Below are 18,820 nucleotides of genomic sequence, written 5' to 3' on the forward strand. Positions count from 1 at the left end.
TGGTTTATCTTCTCTAAGATTGCCTTGGTGAGATGCACCAACTGCATCTGAAATGCATAACTTCTATCTTTCATTCATCCTTTTTACTTAGTTGAGGGCCGATGCAGACATGAAATTTGGATTTGTTGATAAAGTTACATATGTCCTTTGTCAAGCTAAATTGAAGCAATTATAGATTCATAATTCTATGTGAATTAATCGCGAGTCCAGACTTCGCCTTTCGTATGGTAACCATTTTAGACTCGTAAGACATGCGAATTAATTAGGAGGTAAGACTTTGAGTATTTCACGTGGTAAGACATGAGCAGATATAACTTATAACAGTGAATATTGATGATAAGGTATGTTAAGCTACGCGCACCTATCCCAATTGAACCCTCTTAAAAATTCCTTCAATAACTCCATTTATTCAATGTTATAAAAGATTGATGCGTTGTAAACCAAATCAAATTGTGAATGCAGATTTTAAGAAGGAAAAAACAAAGGATAAAGCGGAGATGTTGTTCTTATTAATGTTTGAATATTTGCATTGTACTTTATTCTATTCACATACATGTAAGAGACACATGACCAGAAATGAAGTGAGGAATATACATATGTCAATTGAGGTCAAAGGACTTAACTTACACTGCTGTTGAATTTGCGATATACCAAGAACCCTAAGGAAAAGGCTACAACAGCTGTTACAACAATTCCTTTGTTTTCCCTCAAAACATCAACTGCGCCTCTTAACATGGATTCTTCCTCCCACTTCCTTATTACTTGTTCCGGAAATTCTTTGATGCGCTCATTTTCATTTCTTTTTACTTCTTGCTCTGTATCTTTGTCATGTTCACTGGCACGGCTATCATTTTCTTCTGTTCTTTCAACTTTGTCATTTCCATGCTCTTGACTATCATTTTTTTCTGTTCTTGTAACTTCATTTCCACGCCGATGGCTATCGTTTTCTTTTGCTCTGTCATCTTCACCATTTCCATGTCGATGGCTACCATTTTCTTCTGCCCTTTCAAGTTTGCCATTTCCAACTTTCCCGAGTTCACCTACTTTGCTATGTTGCGTTACTTGCTTGGGGATAGTGACATAAAGGACTCCACCGTCAAACTTTCCGGCTATCCTATCCATATCAGAGTCCAGTGGAGCAGGAAAAGTCAGCCGAAAATGGTCGTGTTTCCACGCATTTATTTGCCTTTCTCCCTTTACAACAATACGGCCATAGCTATCAACTTGGAGCTTCACCTCTTCCTTCCTGAATTCTGAAGAAGCAAGACGAGCAAAAGAAAAAAAAAATCAGTTATTCTTGTTTTCTTGGTATCAATCCTTATTGAAAACTGCACAAGAAGTCCTAGCAATTGCAAATAACATGGCACGCGTGCACCTTAAAAGCAGACAGGTTTTTCAGTTGGGTGATTCTAAAGAAGCAAGCCAAAAAAAGTACAAATAAACTATTCACATTGGTATCTCTTAATTAGGTTTATCAAATTCTTCTCAGTTGATACGCATATTCTTTGTTGAAAAGTGAATTAGGTGTTTGAAATACCAGGAAGATCCACCAGAAGGTAATGGCCCGCAGAGTCCTGTGTCCATCCAGAATTAGGTACTATCTGTTGTAGAACTGGAGTTCCTGCCGACGTTCTTCCTCCAACCATTCTATCCCCCCTAGCCCTGGCCATTCAGAAAGAATGTTATATTTTTCATGCAACCTGCGAATGGTATATATATGGTGGTATTGATGCGTTCTTTAGTTTTCTTGTTTCCTTGATGATGAAGTTGGTGGGTTGGGTTGCTTTACTTGCTTGAACATTGATATTCCAAACTTGAGTCATTCGAACATAAAAGTTTTGGGTGATATCGAGTATTGACCTATGCAGTCTTGTAACACGTGCAAAAGCATACTATTCCTTGCGTTGCTTATCTCCACCCACCCTCTTTCGGCGGTGTCTGAACACATCCATTTTTCATTATTTCTTCTTGGATCTTTCTTATTACAGGGACCACTCTAGTAAAAAATATATTTAGCTTTTGTTAACATCTCCTCTTATGTTAAGGGGAAAAGGTAGATTTTCTGATTAATACAAAATTCATTTATTGACTATCTTGAAGTTTTAAATATCTTTGGTTACTGTCATTTTTTTTATCAATACATAAATACTTCTGAAACAAAACTTTAAATTGTTAATTTTATTTTGGAGGGTCAATCTGATATACTCTACTCAGCGCTATGAACTACTATTAACAATGAGGATATATTCTTATGTGTTTATGGGAGTAACAATATGTACGTCATAACACGTGACATCGAACCAAAATCATGAAATAAGGGATTTCTTGTTCTATAAGCAAATGCAAATAAGAAGTTAGGAAAAAAAAATTGCCAGTTCAACTGAAAGTTTTCCTTCTTTGGGAGATTTATGATCAATATGCACTTTTTTTTACCGGATTTGCAAAGTTCTATTGACTCTTTTAGGTTATTTTGTATTTCACTATTGTAAACCTAACTGAAATTTTTCAAAAGAATTATTTTTTAATTGTTACTTTTGAATTAATTTATCTGTTAACACACATGCACTTAATTACATAATCTACTTTTTCACTTTCACCAATCATAAATGATAAAAAAAAAAATTAAGGTCATGATTGGAATGATGAAAAGCGCGAGATGAAACTAAAAATAAATAAAATGAATTTAAGTAATAATAAAATATAATGATACAACTTTAATTTCAAGGTTTGAATATATTACGGTGAAGGGAGTAAATTAAGGTAACTTGTTTGTGTTAAATGTGTGTTGACCTGTATTCAATGATTGATATGCCCAAATTTAACTTTTAATACAAGAAACCTGCCGAGCAACATAGCGTTATCAATTCAATAAAACCAGTAAGGAAAGTTTTATTTAACTTATTGGTAGATATATAGTACACATTAGTTTACTACAACTATCTCAGAACCTTATCATTATTTTGTTATTGGTATGTTTCTGCTGCTAACTTTGCAGAAATATTTTTGTTTAAGTGCATATTGTCATGCAAGTTGTGTTATTTGGTGCGAATAATTCCTACTCCGGAGATCAAGTCATGAAAGCAACTCTGGTTTTCCATTATTTCAAACCAGGATTGGTTCGGAGGAAGCCAACGGTGCAAGAGGGTTTTCTTTCATATGGTCAACAATGACTGACTACAAGACAATGGTTTATGTATGAAGTTAATCTTGACTTTATCCACCAGTGTCTCATAGATTGTCAAGAAGCTTTTAGCTATTTCGAGTATTATGGACTGTTGTAAGTGATGAAATGCCTCAATTTAGGCAACAGTTGGATTTAGAACCTTAGTTTATAGAGGATATCGTATCTGAGAACAGAGGGTTACTATATTGTGAATCGAACCTTTCTTTACCATCGTATCTGTAAAATCATCACGCACGACAATTCGTACTTGAAAGATGCAATAACAAAAGTGTATTCCGTTTGCAGACGACTTTCAACCCAATTCTTTTTCAGCGTAATTCACGTTTATAAATGTCAAAAAAACGAGCTTGAACAAGGAAAAGGAAAGGAAAACCTACACTCTGAGCTTAATACATCCGGTGTATATATATTATCCTTGGATAAAATTTACATCATTTCACAAAAATTCACCTCTGTTCTGTCACTTAAACTACTCTAACAATTGAAAGTATGAGATTAACCCGTCTGTTTTGATTACATCAGGAAAGTAGAACTGTCTGTCTTGTGACGGGTTCAAATCCTGGAAATAATTTATCCAGTGCATACTTTGTGAAAGCATCTTGCATTGCTGTCGCTCTCTTTTTTAGTCTTCCTCCACATCAAGTCCGCCAATCCTGTGTCGTCTCCTATCAAAGACAGCTTTGAAGGATTCTCGTTCTGCCCGGATTCGTTCTTGAAATATGCTATGCTTTTTTGATTCCACACTGTTACGGCTTGGACTATCTTCTTCAGGTAATGGATTAGATTTCTGTGCATTAATACAAAATGAAAGGGTTCATATACAGGATCTTCCCCATGAAAAAGTTCTAAAATCCTTGGTGAAAAAATCTTCAACTTGGGGCAAGTCAGCAAATAAAATCATTGAGCATGCAGCCTATTTACTTCCGGAAATAGATGGAAAACAGACAATACAAAATCTTGAAAGATAGATTATTATCAGAACTAACCATAAAGGAAAAAGGAGAACTAAATAGCAAATGCTGTTCCTGAAATTTAAGAAACATGAAATCAAACCACTAACCAGGTTGTATCCAGCACCAGGTCCGATCACTATAGACAAAGCATTTACCTTCCTGGCAGCCCCTATTGAAAATCCTGTCTTGCCACCCTGAAAGGATAATTGCAAAGAAAGGGGAGCGGGAATGTGGAGATTAAGGAAATGGCTAAGTAATGAAAGCCACAAAAAGCAGGTTTTACCACTGTTTGTTGTAGCCGTGTTTCAACACACCCCAAACCTAATAATTGATATTAATATAATAGTTTAAGTCATTTTCCTTTTTCTACATTTCGACACCCTCAACGCCTCAAGCAAGAAAAAAATAGAAAGATGAATAAAATTCAAAAAGGGACACCAATTAACCGATAGCTCATGCCTCCATCTTTACCATAGAGAACTTCATGTCTTACATTCAATCCCTGCATCACCCCATTTCCCTTCCTTCTTTCCAGAGGAATTTAAACAAGAATGCTATTTTTGGTACCAAAATATAAGATTGAAGGAGACTTCAAATAGTACTTTCTAAGCTTCAGATAACAGCACAAAACAAATATATCATACCTGATCACCCCAATGTACAGATTTTCGTTCCTTGCCATATTGATGAATTAACCCAGACAGAGCATTAATATTGCCCTTCATACCTTCCGTTTGACCAATGTCATCTTCACTGAAATCTTCTGACCATTTGCTTTTACCCAATTCCCTGACTTCTGTTGGATGTTCCCCTTCAGCATCCCACTTTTTCCCAGCTTTTTCCAGGAAACCTAAACTTCAAAAGCTTAATCAAACCGACAGAAAAACTTGACAAACAAGGTACCCACGGTCGTAATTTTAGCAAGGTTAGGCACATCAAAGTTACAACTCTATGCAAGTCTAATCACATCCAATAAAAATACGACACACAACTACAGAAGAGTTGGATATCAGTGATGAGATGCACCGCAAAGAAAGTCAAATTAACAGCATAATAATAGATAAAAGAAACACCAACGTAAATAGCAACTAATTAGAGCACCCTACTCGCATCTTCCCCAACAGCAGGGTCAACAACTTTCTCAGCTTCTCTTCCTTGAACTGGAGGTAATACATCTCCAATATCATCTTCCATATCCATGTCAACCTGTGATAAGTGCAATATGAAACCAATCATATGGTAGCCACACATATCATTCAATTAGAAACCAACCCTTTAATAGTATACACTTCATAAGCACAGGACAGATCAGCAAGAAATCTGTATGATGCATATTAAAAGATATTTTTATGGTAAAATAAAAAATATATATATAAAAATTTAGAAAACATATGCATATACGATTCATTCATTGTATACCTTTAAACATGTGTTATGTTTTATATAGTAATTTAATAGGATAACAAATAGTATTAATGTTTACCATATTAAATTTGGTATCCAGAAGTAAACCCCCAAAAAAAAAACATGGTCACCAGAATGCTAACAAATACAGAGAAGTAAGCTTGCAAAATCCCAGTATGACTTTTCCATGAGCAAGGTGCTGACTTCATATACCTCAGCTCTCTACTGTTGTATGTCATGGAGAGCTCGACTCGGATGAGAAGTAAAAGCTAATCTATTTTTACAATATTGGCAAGTTATTTTGCTTTGCTTTAGAATAATTTTTTGGAAGTATTGGTAACATAGGTTGTATCCTTATATTTCATTTAAGCAGTTTCTCTTGACAATTCAAAAGCTTTGGCAAGAATTACTAAAGCAAACTTTGATGGCACTAGAAGTAGTGATGCTCACATCCTCATCAATATCTTCATAGATTTTGTTATGTTTATTACTATTTCTGATTGATTCACAGGGAGGTTGGACTAATTTCTTGCATTTAGCATCCCCTTTGACTAAACATTCTACATAATTTTTTTTCCAGGAAATAACTTTGGATGTGCCTTTTCTCTTTTCACTCCATTGCTTCATCTTTAACCCACGCTTAAAAAAATAGAATAATATTTGAAATTCTTGACACTTAAATAGCACATAAAGGCTAAAGAGATAAATATATGCAAATATTTTAATTACCTCCTGTATCCTGCTTTCCTTTAGATCATCTCCGTGAAATAAGGACTGTCAAGTGAATAAAGATAAAAAAAATGAAGGTGCTAGTAAGAATACGTTATCATACAGCTTGCACTAATGTTATGGCTAGAAAATGCCATACTTTCTACCAAATACTAAATAACATCAGATATACAACAAACCTTTACATCAAGCTGCAGATACAAGGATGGAGCTTCTTCCCATTGCTTAGACATCTTTTCTATGTCTTCCTGAGTAAATCCATGGACATTCCTAGCAGCACAACCCTGTTGAAAAATATAAAAACCACAACTATAAAAAATATTTGCTAAGAGGACTCAGTCATCAATAACCACCAAAGCATTTAAACTCGATATACAAAAAGTTAATTCCATGTTTTGAAAGATAAACAGAAAAGAAGGAAAGGCTCTCTGTTATGATAGTAAATTTTTGGTTGTTTTAAAGGCTGAAAGAAGAATGAAATGATGCTTGGTAGGCAGAACAGTCAAACGCACCACTGGGTCCTTGTACGTAGCTTCTAAAATATAAACTTCATAGCCCGATCTCTGAAAGCAAGAGGAACAGCTATCAGCAAAGGAAACAAATTGAACAAACAGATCTCGTGTACCTTCTCTTCAATTCATGCATATATTTAGGAATGAAATATGTATTCATCACTGTAACAGTACACAGAGGCTACTAGCATTTATTCATGCACTTCAAAAGAAACCAACTTTTAACTCAAATACTTATAGACTAGAACTTCAGTAGGTTGTAGCACATTTAAAACAAAAGAACATGGTACAGGAAGTGGTATCAACCTCCCTATTTAAAGTTACAGTTCATTTTCTATTATCTTTAACAGCCTTGTGCATAAAATGAGTCATACAAAGTCTCACGGTGGGAGCCAAATGAGTGAACAGTCAAATTGAACTTGCAATAAGGTAGGAATGTAGGAGAATCACCCCAGAAAATGGTTAACTCCCTACCCCCAGAGCTATGCTCCATGTGGACAACTATACCTGCCAAAGCTAGAGGCCAAAAATAAAAACAGAAAGGAAAACCATGATCCACACACTTCCCCCATAGTCACCCCTCCACTATTGGTGGATCACACGCAAAGTAGAATATAACAGAATAACCTACATATCCTCGGCTTAGTCTATTTTTGGGTTTCTTCTGCTGTAAACCAAGTAAACCCTACCCTCCACATCTTAGATCAATGTCCTTGGCCAGTCACTGATTGGCCTCTCCATAATTAAACAAGACAAACAACCATGAAGCACAATTATAGATCACTTTCAATGGTAAAACTTAGTTTTTTGCCTTAATTATTAATACTAAGTGCACTTCTTATCCTCTACCCTTTTCTTTGCTAGTTTTCCATGCATGATGATAACAAGAAACTGTATATGCTTTACAAAACTAGGTAAACTACAAGACACATGAAACATTTCTCTGCACCTATTTCTGATATTAGGAGAGAGTATTGCAAAGATATTGTGAGTCGTCTTGAGCACACATGGCAGAGGTTGCAAGAAAGAAAAAAGGGTATACCTTTGCAGTTGCCCAAAATTGAGCAAAATCAGCTACCCGCAGATTGCGGTCATCCACTAAGATGAGGCACAAATACCACCAAGAAAAGGGTCACATTGCCGAACAAAAAACTGCATCTGTTGTTAGTGAATAAATAGGCAGTGCATGCACACTGCATCACCACTTAATCTAAAATGAAGCCACATCATTGAACTTATTAATTTTTTTAACAAGCCACCATAGATCCCCCAACCATTTTCTGACTCTATGCTTAAGTTACTACAATTCACCTAAGAAAATAATTTCTTTCGATTTCCGGAATAAAACATTATTTAGGTAATTTCACTTAAACACATGCCAGAGCAGATCAAATCAGTATTCCTTGATAATTCACAATAGATGAATATGCAACTTGGGACAAAAGGCAGAATTTTCTATGCAGAGCAAAACAATGATCTTAACAATATAATATTTGAAAAAGTGGAAACCATTTGTTAAGAATGACCTTGCTATCGTATTCTTAATGAGATGCATACCAATAATTAAGGTGAAAACTCCTTCCTCAACAGTTTTCTTGAAAGCTTTCAACATGCTTGACCGATAAGCCTGTCATGATGGGTTGTAAAACAAAAGCATGAGCAGACAAGGTAAATAAGTGCATATCAAGGAATTCACAGAGTACTTGAAGCAAATGCATAATATCACAAACAAACGTTAGTAAAATAGAACTTAAAACGTTGACTTTTCCAGTATTTCTCAAGCAATTATGAATTTATAGATGACAAGTAGATAATATATATAAAGGACAGAAAAAAAAGAGAAATTCCCAGCAACCAAGCTGACATGGCCTAGTTCCCATTTTTCTACCATATAACATGCTAGCTAGCCCCCAAACACTCTGCGTTGCAAAGAGCACATTCCACTGCCCCCCATGTACCAATCATCACAGTTTGTAATATTTCAATTTGAAATCTATTCCAAAAAAATTACAGCATAAAAAAAAGTCTCAAAGGCTCAAATCCATATACTCCATGTAACAAGAAGTCTTACAGTGCTCAAATTACATATATGTCTATAGGTATATATATATATAGGTATGTATGTGTATATGTATCAAATTTAAAAGAAAAAGAAAGTTCATAAGATAAAACAATAAACTAGGCACAATCAATGACACGATGCTCTCTCTACAACTCATTTCCAATCAGAGAAATTGCACAGACAAACAAAAATCTAGTACAATAATTCTAAACAAATGACAGCAAACATTTGTAATACAAATGATAAAATACAATGCTCAATAACGCTACCTCCTCCATTTCAGGTTCATAACAATACTCCATGACCTTCTTTGTCACAGGCTTCTTGTTTCTGCCTGAACTTGAAGATTTTGATGCCTCACTATCCTCAACCTTTTAAGAGAAAATAAAACTATCAAAACAACTTCCACCATAACTTATGAACTGATAAAACCCCATAGACCACAATAAGAATAATCAGTCTAAATAAAAAGCAAAGAGGACTCGTGAACCTTTTCAACCTCTGTCATAAAATAATCGTCCATAGAATGAATTCGAGGTGCATCACCGCCATTTTCAACCTCAAGATCACGCAGCATCTTTGCCAGATAACTCTTACCACTACCTGTAACAGATTCAAACAAGTAATTTGCATACCACTGATGAATTTGCATCCACACTACTCCTATTCCATTTATATAAACAAACAACTTGTCTATATATTAATAAAAGAAAACATCAAACAGAGAAAACGTGCACAACAGCACTTCCTCAACACAACAATATAAAAGAACTCTGCAGGAACAAATGCACACAACAAACAAATAACGAAACTCCAGCGCAGACCACACCTGGGAGGCCCCGAAAGATTATCACAAAATGATCAGGCCGCGAAGTCCGATGAGGATGCCGAAATAAATGTGAAGCATCAATAAATTTAGGTCTGTCAGCAGAAAACTGGTTTAATGAAAAAGGCTGGGAATCGCCCAAGTACTGCTTCGACGGTTCCTGTTCAAAAGAATAAGGACACGCAAACTAAGAAATGTGCATGCGTAACAACTCAATAACAAATCAGAGAAAAATTACAAACTCACCTCGGAAGGAAAACCGGTGGGGTGATAGGGTTGAGGTAAAGAATGTGGTTCGGGAACTTGCGAGTACGACGAAGGGGATGAGCTCAACTGAACGGGAAAAAGAGAAGCCGGTTTCTTGGACGGTGAAAAGTACGTATTAAATTGATTCATGGATGGTTCCATAGGAAGAGGTGGCGGCGGCGAAGAAGGGAGAGGAGGCTGAGGGTGACCCCTGAAAAATCTAGAAGCTTCCATGTTATTATCACAAGAACCGTTGCTGTAGTTACCCGCAGGGTATGGGTAAGGATAGTGACCGACGCTTCCATTCAAATTGTGTTGATTGTGATGGTTCGCTTCGTGAGACGGGAAATTAACATGAGGTGGTGGTGGCTGCATGCCAACGTGAGGAGCGTGAGAATGATGGTAAGGGGCGGGGGAAACGTCGGGAAAGCGTTGCGAGGGTTCTGGATAAGGATGCAAGGGGTGCGGGGAGGATCTGAATTGGGCATTGTGAGGGTGGTGGGACGGAACGGCGTCGTGTGGATGGAAGGCGTTTTGAGTGTGTTGTGATTGGTGTGGCGCGTGAGTGTGGGTGAGAGAGGGGTTGGTTCCATGATCGCGAATGAGCTGTAACCTGCGCTGGTCGTCGGAGAAATTGACAGGGTGGGTGTTGTTGTCGTGGATTCGGGGTCTCTTGAAATTCTGGAAATTAGGGTTGGCGGGGGCGTAAGAAAGAGGGGTTTGGTGGGGGTGGTGATAGGGTGGGGGAGGCGGAGCGGGGCAGAAGGGGAAGTGGGAGAGGGAGCAAGTGGGACATATATTCGATGGAGGAGTGGGACGCCATTGCCGATTATCCATTGCTAACTGCAACACTGTTTTTTGGGAAGAAGAAGAAGATTTGATCTGAGGCTTCCTTCCCTTCCTTCTCCGCCAATGTGAAAAACCAGAGACTAATCCTTCAGTAAAACCCACAATTTATGCTCCTGCCCTTCTTCTGTCTCACAATATGGCACTAATTACCACTAGAATAAAAAATCTCAAAGTACAATTAAGTTATAAATAATAATACTATATTCTCAACCCTATAAATTAAATCACTCATATACTATATATATTCCCCGCGATCTAACTTTTCAAATAAATCATAGTTATTTTATTTTATTTTTTTAACAAAATGATAGTAATATTTACGCATATATTTATTCTAATTAATTATATTATTATTATTTTCTTTAGTTTTGAATTTCTATTTTATTTTCTTTTTATTTATTCATCTTCTTATATATAAGTCTACTAAAACTATCTTAACCTAGACACAAGAATGGTGATGAGGAGAAGTTGAATCATACTGACTGCACCAATCATCAGGATAGATGAATTTTTAAATACTAATCGTATTAAAGGTTGGTTGAAAGATTTGTAAAAGAAAAATGGTGAAACTTTTATGTAAAAGATGCAAAATATAGCGGACACATAAGACAATGCAAAAATTCAAAACAAGATCATTGTTACAAAAGTGCAACAAAAGGTCACGAGTGAGCTTGAACTAATTCAAAAATGAAACCATGCCAAGCCCAAAAACCTTTAAGAAGATGTGAAAATAATACAATGGATCAATAAATTATAACGAGTATGAAAGAACGCTAAAATCACATGTAATGTATAAAAGTTTACCATTGTTTTGACGGATGTAATAAATAAAAAGATGTTTTAACAAATTAAAATCTAAAATTATAATTTTATCCCAATTGTTAAATAAGTATGAAATAAAATATATTTAGTTAAAATTAATAAAAAAAATATAAACGATTGTTTTTGAGATTTTAAAAATTTAATTATTATAGTAAATTGTTAATAAAACTAATATGTGATTGATTGAAAATAATTTTAGTAAAATTATAATTAATTAATTATTATTCTAAATAATATTTTTATTATGGATATAACTTAAAATAACTCTTATGAAATTTTGAGCATTCTTCAAAATAATGAAATAAGTTATGAAAAAAAATATTTGACAAAACAGTTAAAAAAGTTTAAATTAAAAAAGTAATTGCATAGGTGATAACATCTGTTTTTACCTCTTATGTGTATTTGTTTTTATTAATAAAATCAATTATTTCTTAGTTTTTATTTTGTTATCTTTAAGTTTAATGTTTTTTTTATTTTCTTGTGTTTTAGTTAGTTTATGTTTGTTTTACTTTTAACCTCTCTTTTAAGTGTGTTAAATAAGTGAATAAGAAGCATTTGTAATAGAAGAAAACAAAATAGAACTCAAGAAAGCATGATTAAAAAAAAAATTAGAGTAAATATCTGATGGCCTCAAACATCGTTGCAAAGTTAGAGAGCAACCAATGCTACAGAAGAGTCTGACACTAGGTGGCATAAAAAGGGTTCTAAGCTCCACCTGGTCCTACAATATTGGTGATGAGCGGTGGTTTGACAAATAGATATTGTTTTAGGTTTCATTCAATGACGCTCAGTGATATTGACATTGAGCAATAGTGTCGTTGACATGTCAAAATGAGTTATCTATTCATGTCTTTCGCGAGGGTTTGGGTCATTCTCTTCCTCCCACGATTTCTCTCTACTTATGGTGATTGAGATAGGTCATTGAAGGTTATTTAGGGTGTTGAAAAGCTCTTGCTTTCCTCATTGGATCTTCAATTTTCATCCATGGTGTTTTTTTCCTTTGCGGGTTGATGAGGGAGATGATCTAGGAATTAGAGGTGTTGATGCAAAGAAGAGGCGCGATTGTAGCATGGAGTAGCTGCTAAGAATCTTGGGAAAAAATATGCATCTCTTTTTGGTTTCAATTTCTTCCTTGTTTCTTCCATTTGTATGACTTAGGTTCCTTACTATGAAGAGTTAGACCCATTTGTTGAGATTAGATATAATTTAAAAAATTTCTTATGTATTTTGTGATATTAATAAATATGTTTTTCAATTTCTATATTAGTATTTGATCTATATGTTTAATGTTTGATTTGATTGGCTACTCATAGCTTAATTGTTTGGTTCTTGAGGTGTTAGAAAATGTCTTTTGAATTTGTAATCGAAATTAAATACCTAATAGAGCTTGTATATAGGGACAAAACATGATTCATTAGTAATTTTAAGACTCTTGAACTTAATGTATGGTTGCTTGTTTAAAATTCAAGGAATTGGAACTTGATGAATTATCATAGTCTTAGTCACTAAGAATAAGATTTTAGTATTTTTTTTTTTGAGTTGATTTTAATATAAAATTTGAATTGAGATGTTTACGAATTCATGAGAATAAACTGAATGAAATGTTGACAATTGTAAATACTTTATTTTAGATTTGTGTTATACTCTAACTATTTGATAAAAGTACATAAAAAAATCTTTGAATTTTTATGAGTTTTGTTGTTAATTGAGTTGTGAATTGTGAAATTTGTGTCCAAATTCCTTCAAAAATAACAATATTTATTACATGTTATGTGTGATCTGTACACATGTTTCACTAACAATACGTTAACTGCGGATTTCTGCCAAAATCTTTGTTATGTTGAAAGGAGTAGTGTTCACAACTCTCCTCCTTTTCTTCTTCACAAATTGTTGTAAATCAACATAAAGGAACAAGAGCACATGCCTCAAAATCTTTCTTACGAATAATAAATGCATTGAAAGAAATATATTATTAGAAATGAAAATATAATAAACTTTTTTTGTGGATTATTCGAGTCAGCTCATCCATTTGTCATTAGTTCGCATAAACTATGAATTATATGAGACAAACTTAAACAGGTAACAAACACATAAAATTACCAAGTTAGGGAATCGATTTCTCTTTAAAATTGAAAACAGAAATGTCATGGTTCAGTTCTAGCAAGAGTAATGGAGATTGAAGAGGAAAACGAATTATTTTACAATTACCTTCTTATTGCATTTATTTGTAAAAAAAGTTGAAAAACTAGCTTAAGGAGTTTCTTTTAGCTATTTCTAATCACTATTATGAGTAAAAATCAAGGCCAATCCTTAATAATACATGTTGGAGTCTATTTGTGCGAAAAGAAAAGAAAAACTTAATTATTCATTTATAAAGTCCAAATTATTGTTTCATATTTCTCACTCCAAACATCCAATTACATTATACAAGTTACAACATGTTCTTGCTAATTTTCCTCTAATAGATAGCATCATAACTAATATATATTCTTGCCTTTTTACTGAAATAAGACAAATTTTGGATTAAAAATAACAGACAATAAAAAAAATTCTTAAGAGATTCTTTTCACTCCATAAATAAGATAGTCAATCAAATTAAATTCATTTTTAAAAACAATTTATTAATACAGTCTACAAATGACTTGTGCTGTTATATTTAACATAAGAAACAGGTTATCAATTCTTTTTTGACACATCTCAGCGGATTACCACAGTTCACTAGTTGTAACAGTACTCAATTCAGCTTACCTTCCTTTCGTTGCTTTGTGCAAAGGCAACAACATACATGCAAAAACTCCCCCGTAAGTATAAAGACAACTCAATTGACAGCTCAAGCCTAACACGATACTATAATGGATGAAGTAGTGACAACAGAAAAGTGGATCACAAAAAGATTGATATGTAACACAAAGTAAGGCATACAAATACCAAACAAGTGACTCAGAAAAAAGGTTCGATGATGGTATTAATATTATAAAATTACAGCTGTTCCTGAAGCTTCGTGATCAACAAGTATATAACTAATTGATATTGGTTCCCTAGTTCATCTTCAAACAGTGTTAGGGTTCATCCCAATATAAATAAATAAAATGAATAAAAGGCCCTTTTCAAGATAATATTTTTCCCGGATATCAAAGACAGACCGCGTGAAGACATGTATCTCTAAAAGAAATGGCAATTATGATCCTTAACCAAAAAAATACACATCCTGAATTATTAGGACGAGGGTTGTGTTAATAAAGAAATAAAAATCTGTGCTCATTGACCATTGTTCATGTACGAGTACATCATTTGCAAAGATGAGAAAAAATAAATCAGATGAATCTCGCTCGGAAGAGGCTTACAAATTTTCAGCTTCGATCTTTAGTTTGTCAACTACGTCAGCCGTTAAGTGACAAATTTTGGCTTCAGCAGTTAAACAACTAACCACTCCTTCAATTGATCTCAGCTCCTCGTGAAACAGTGGATGTAACACCAATGAAGAAAATTTCTCATCTAGCAGTAAGCCAAGACATTTTATAACATCTTCAAGTTTAGGAACCCAATCGCAAGCCTCCAAACCAAAAACTGATGAGGCTCTTGGACATGGTCCTGCTTGAGGAAACCTCTCGTATTTCTTCAACCACTTGCCTAAATAACGAATCAAATTTATTAATTCGTTGCCATTCAACTTACTGAGTGAAGGAGATAGCATCACGTCATTGATGTTGGATGATGCAATCAGATAATGCAAACAAGTCTCAGACGCAGAGAAACCATCATAGGCCATCATGAGCAAAATGGAAGCCTCCTTTGCCAAAAGCAATTTCTTCCTCTTCAGCTTGCTACCACTTAAAATCTCAATGGCTAACACTGCTTGCCTCTTCCACTCCTTCTTCACACTTAGCATACTGTTATAAGCATCTTTGGATGGAGAAAGAAAATACCTCAAAATGCTGAGTATTTCTGATGAACCAAGATCGAAAGCATGCTTTATGCATAAACAGATCAAATCAGACTGCTTTTTTTCCACTAACTTGGTGACCAGGTTTGAATAGCAAGAATGCTCAATAATAGCATTAACAATTAAAGCCTCGACCACTTCCCACATCTCCAAAGAAACACACCCATTCAATACCAGGCCAGCAACATCTTTACCCATGTATACTCCAAGCTTATCAACCAAAGTCTTGCTATACTCACTTCGGGATGAATCAACCTTAATCACAACCCCTGCTTTGTCCCTGATGTTTTCCAGATAAGAATTCAAACTACCAATAAACTCACCCTTATCCAAATTATTAGTGTTCTTGAGCTTAGCATTCAGCTCTGTAAAGAACTTTTTGTTAATGTCAACGATCTCAGCATCCTTTGGCGAAATATGCCACCCAGTAAGGGGCCTTACGAGTGATGAAGAAGATTCATCTTTAACTTCGGCCTTTAAAGTGGGTAAGATAATCTCTGGGTTCAGAACAATTGGGTAGTCCAAAGGTAAATCAAGCGGTTTTGAATTGATTGAAGCATCCTTAATTACTTCTAACAAAGTCATGATTACTGCAAAACAAACAGAAAAAATAAACTTCAGACACCCTATACCAGAAAAGGAATTAATTTTATTAAAGAAACATATCATTTTATTTAGTTTCAGAACAGGAAAACCAAAAATAGGAAAACAAGTGAATAGGAAGTGATGCAAGATAATCAACAAAATACACTTATAGATCAAACCAGCGGAGGCCAGTACACGAGTGGAAAGAGATCAAATCGGACCAAGGCTTGCTAAGCCTAAACTTGACCTTGGTTTAAGATACAAAAGCATAACCCCAACTTCTTTACCAATCATAAACCTTTTTCAAAAGGCTTAGCCTGACCTACGTAAATGTCTGGCCTGTCCAAGCCTATTAGTTTGTCTAAAGGTCTGTTTTGTGATAGAACCTGTAAATAGGTAAGCAGGCCTATCAATCTAATTTCAAAAGTAGCTAGTTTGATGCAAGAATAAAAACAGCTTCCATGGCATCTGCAGTACATCCCTCGTGTGTATCAAAAGAGACAAAAAAAAAATGGAAAGTGCGCATCATTCTGAAGATTTTATAACCATATAGAATCTCTAATATGCAGTGAAGATGGCATTGAATGACATCAAAAGCTTATAATACAGTAAAAACCAACGAATCGGTACAGTACTTAAAAAGACCATGCTCCCAGGGTGTATACTATAGATGTAATTACTGTCAATATTGTTATACAAACAGGCTAGTGAGATGATAGATATTTATCAGGTCAAGAGGTTTCCATAGACAATAATTAGTTTAAAATAAAGGAAAACTAATACAAGTACAACATTCTAGGCTATGTCCTCAAACAAATTCCTTTCAGTGTAAAATATGCTATCTACAACTAAAACCTAGTATCATACAGATTTAACAGACTAGATACTAGATGATCGAGGGTAATAGAAAAGAGTTGAATCTCCAATATGGCACGTAAATAGAACTATCAGAATAACATGTACCAGATGAAAAGGACTGAATCACCAGTAACAAACTTATGGCAATGTAAAGACCCACACACTATGAGCATTAACAGAAACACATAGAATGCAACCACTGGAAGAAAATAGAAACCGCCACTTTTCATTAAGAACCAGAGCGAACAAGGCTTGAGAAGACGGAGAATAAAGAGTTACCTCTGCAACAGTCACAGGCGCAATTCGAAGGGTATTTGACAGGCGTTGATAGAAGGAAGCAGAATAGAGGAAGATACAGAAAGAATTCAAAAAGAGATTACGAAAACGCCTCAAAACTTAAAGGAATCTGAACAAATGTCACTGTTGGTAGAGACGAGAGAGAATTCCAGAACAGCAAAATGGAGGAGCGACTACTTGTTTCTCTCTGGCGGCAATAAGAACCAAATGGTTCAACAGCCTTTCCCTCTCTATTGTCCTGCCAGGATTTAGGGTTTTGTCATTTTGATCTACAATAATAATTTGATTTTTTTTTTAATTTCTGTAATGTTTAAACTTATATAAGCATGTATTAGTCAAACAATAAAATATTAATTAATAAAAAATATTATTTCTCACTTTTTTAAGACAACTATTATTGAAATAAAAAATTATTATATTTAATATTTTATGATTAAAATATAATTGTTTAACTTGTATTGTTTATTTAATGTTTTGATATATATTATTACTTTTTAATTAATAAAATAAAAGTTTATACTCTTTGGTTCTCGTTGTAGTAATGATTTTAAGGTTGTGTATTTATTTGTTGTAGTTATTTTTAAATTTTATTTTTATTTACTTACCTTTGTTTCAAGTTTTTCTTTTCTTTTGATAATTCTATATATATTAAGGTGATAATGCAATATAGGTTAAGTTGATAAAAATACCGGTAATCCTGAATATTTATGAATAAAATTTGTAGTAGTTGACATTTATAAATATTTATTAGAGGTAAATAGTAAATAATGAGTTATAAACGAGTAATTATGTATTACATATATTTATTATTTATAAAAATAATAAAAATTAAATTTTAATTTATATTTTATTAAGTTAGATTTAATTATAATTAAAATTAATTTATATTTTTTAAAATTTTCTTTTTAAATTTATAAAATATTTTTTCTTCAATATATGTAAGTATTCACGGATATTCATATGTTTTAAAGTACCTTCCAGTATTTTTCAAACGAATTTTTTATGGATAATAGATAAATTTTTTTGTTACAGATCTGATAATATTATTCGTGTTCAACTTGAATCTTTGTTATCTCATAAAAAGGAGATAGCTAGATTTCAATAAATGAGCAAGTTTAATCCTTTCTTTAAATGTTTAAAGTTAAATTTATAATTTTTTAGATTGAAAAAGATGTAAAAGCCTTATAAAAATTAAGACTAATCATTAATTTGATTTATATATTTAAATCTTTTGATCTTTATATTTATTGTTTACGGTGTTTAGTCTCTATATTTTTTACTTAATTAAGTTTCTACTTTTGTTTGCAAAAAAAATTAATTTGATCTTTTTTATTAAATTGACTATAACTCTATTTGGGATGTATCACGTAGAAATAATAAATAGCTCGAGTTGAAAGTTGGATACCAATAGTGCCTAACTTGTTATTCATTTCATCTAAAGAAATTTGTTTCACTATTGCTCATCAAGAAGGTGAAGAAAAGCGAAAAAAAAAAGAAAAACAAAAATGTCAAAAAAAAACTATAAGAATTTCAAAATACGAAATAATACA

General features: G+C 33.7%; 3 protein-coding genes across 4 annotated transcripts; all 3 read right to left on the reverse strand.

Annotated features, from left to right (window-relative positions):
* Positions 1 to 487: 487 nt before the first annotated feature.
* On the reverse strand, positions 488 to 1,819 carry LOC108345927 (uncharacterized). The gene is made up of 2 exons (XM_017584785.2): positions 1,538 to 1,819; positions 488 to 1,253 (listed from the first exon to the last, which is right to left on the reverse strand). The coding sequence occupies exons 1-2, from the start codon at positions 1,668 to 1,670 to the stop codon at positions 619 to 621; spliced, it is 768 nt and encodes a 255-aa protein (XP_017440274.1). The 5' UTR covers positions 1,671 to 1,819; the 3' UTR covers positions 488 to 618.
* A 1,726-nt stretch (positions 1,820 to 3,545) lies between these two features.
* Positions 3,546 to 10,893, reverse strand: LOC108345791 (uncharacterized). Of its 2 annotated transcripts, none has more exons than XM_017584557.2 (13): positions 9,917 to 10,893; positions 9,674 to 9,830; positions 9,344 to 9,447; positions 9,114 to 9,215; positions 8,340 to 8,409; positions 7,825 to 7,880; positions 6,783 to 6,833; positions 6,450 to 6,554; positions 6,271 to 6,315; positions 5,244 to 5,343; positions 4,782 to 4,987; positions 4,245 to 4,331; positions 3,546 to 3,971 (listed from the first exon to the last, which is right to left on the reverse strand). In XM_017584557.2, exons 1-13 carry the CDS (start codon positions 10,751 to 10,753, stop codon positions 3,807 to 3,809), a joined length of 2,085 nt encoding a protein of 694 aa, XP_017440046.1. In that variant the 5' UTR covers positions 10,754 to 10,893; the 3' UTR covers positions 3,546 to 3,806. The 2 variants fall into 2 exon arrangements, with proteins under 2 accessions (XP_017440046.1, XP_017440037.1); XM_017584548.2 differs by having other exon boundaries at positions 9,335 to 9,447; positions 9,917 to 10,892.
* Positions 10,894 to 14,800: 3,907 nt separating this feature from the next.
* On the reverse strand, positions 14,801 to 17,538 carry LOC108331545 (uncharacterized). The gene is made up of 2 exons (XM_017566297.2): positions 17,253 to 17,538; positions 14,801 to 16,120 (listed from the first exon to the last, which is right to left on the reverse strand). The coding sequence occupies exon 2, from the start codon at positions 16,113 to 16,115 to the stop codon at positions 14,928 to 14,930; it is 1,188 nt and encodes a 395-aa protein (XP_017421786.1). The 5' UTR covers positions 16,116 to 16,120; positions 17,253 to 17,538; the 3' UTR covers positions 14,801 to 14,927.
* Positions 17,539 to 18,820: the final 1,282 nt, after the last annotated feature.

Source organism: Vigna angularis, chromosome 1 (genome assembly GCF_016808095.1).
Source record: "Vigna angularis cultivar LongXiaoDou No.4 chromosome 1, ASM1680809v1, whole genome shotgun sequence".
Taxonomy (NCBI): domain Eukaryota; kingdom Viridiplantae; phylum Streptophyta; class Magnoliopsida; order Fabales; family Fabaceae; genus Vigna; species Vigna angularis.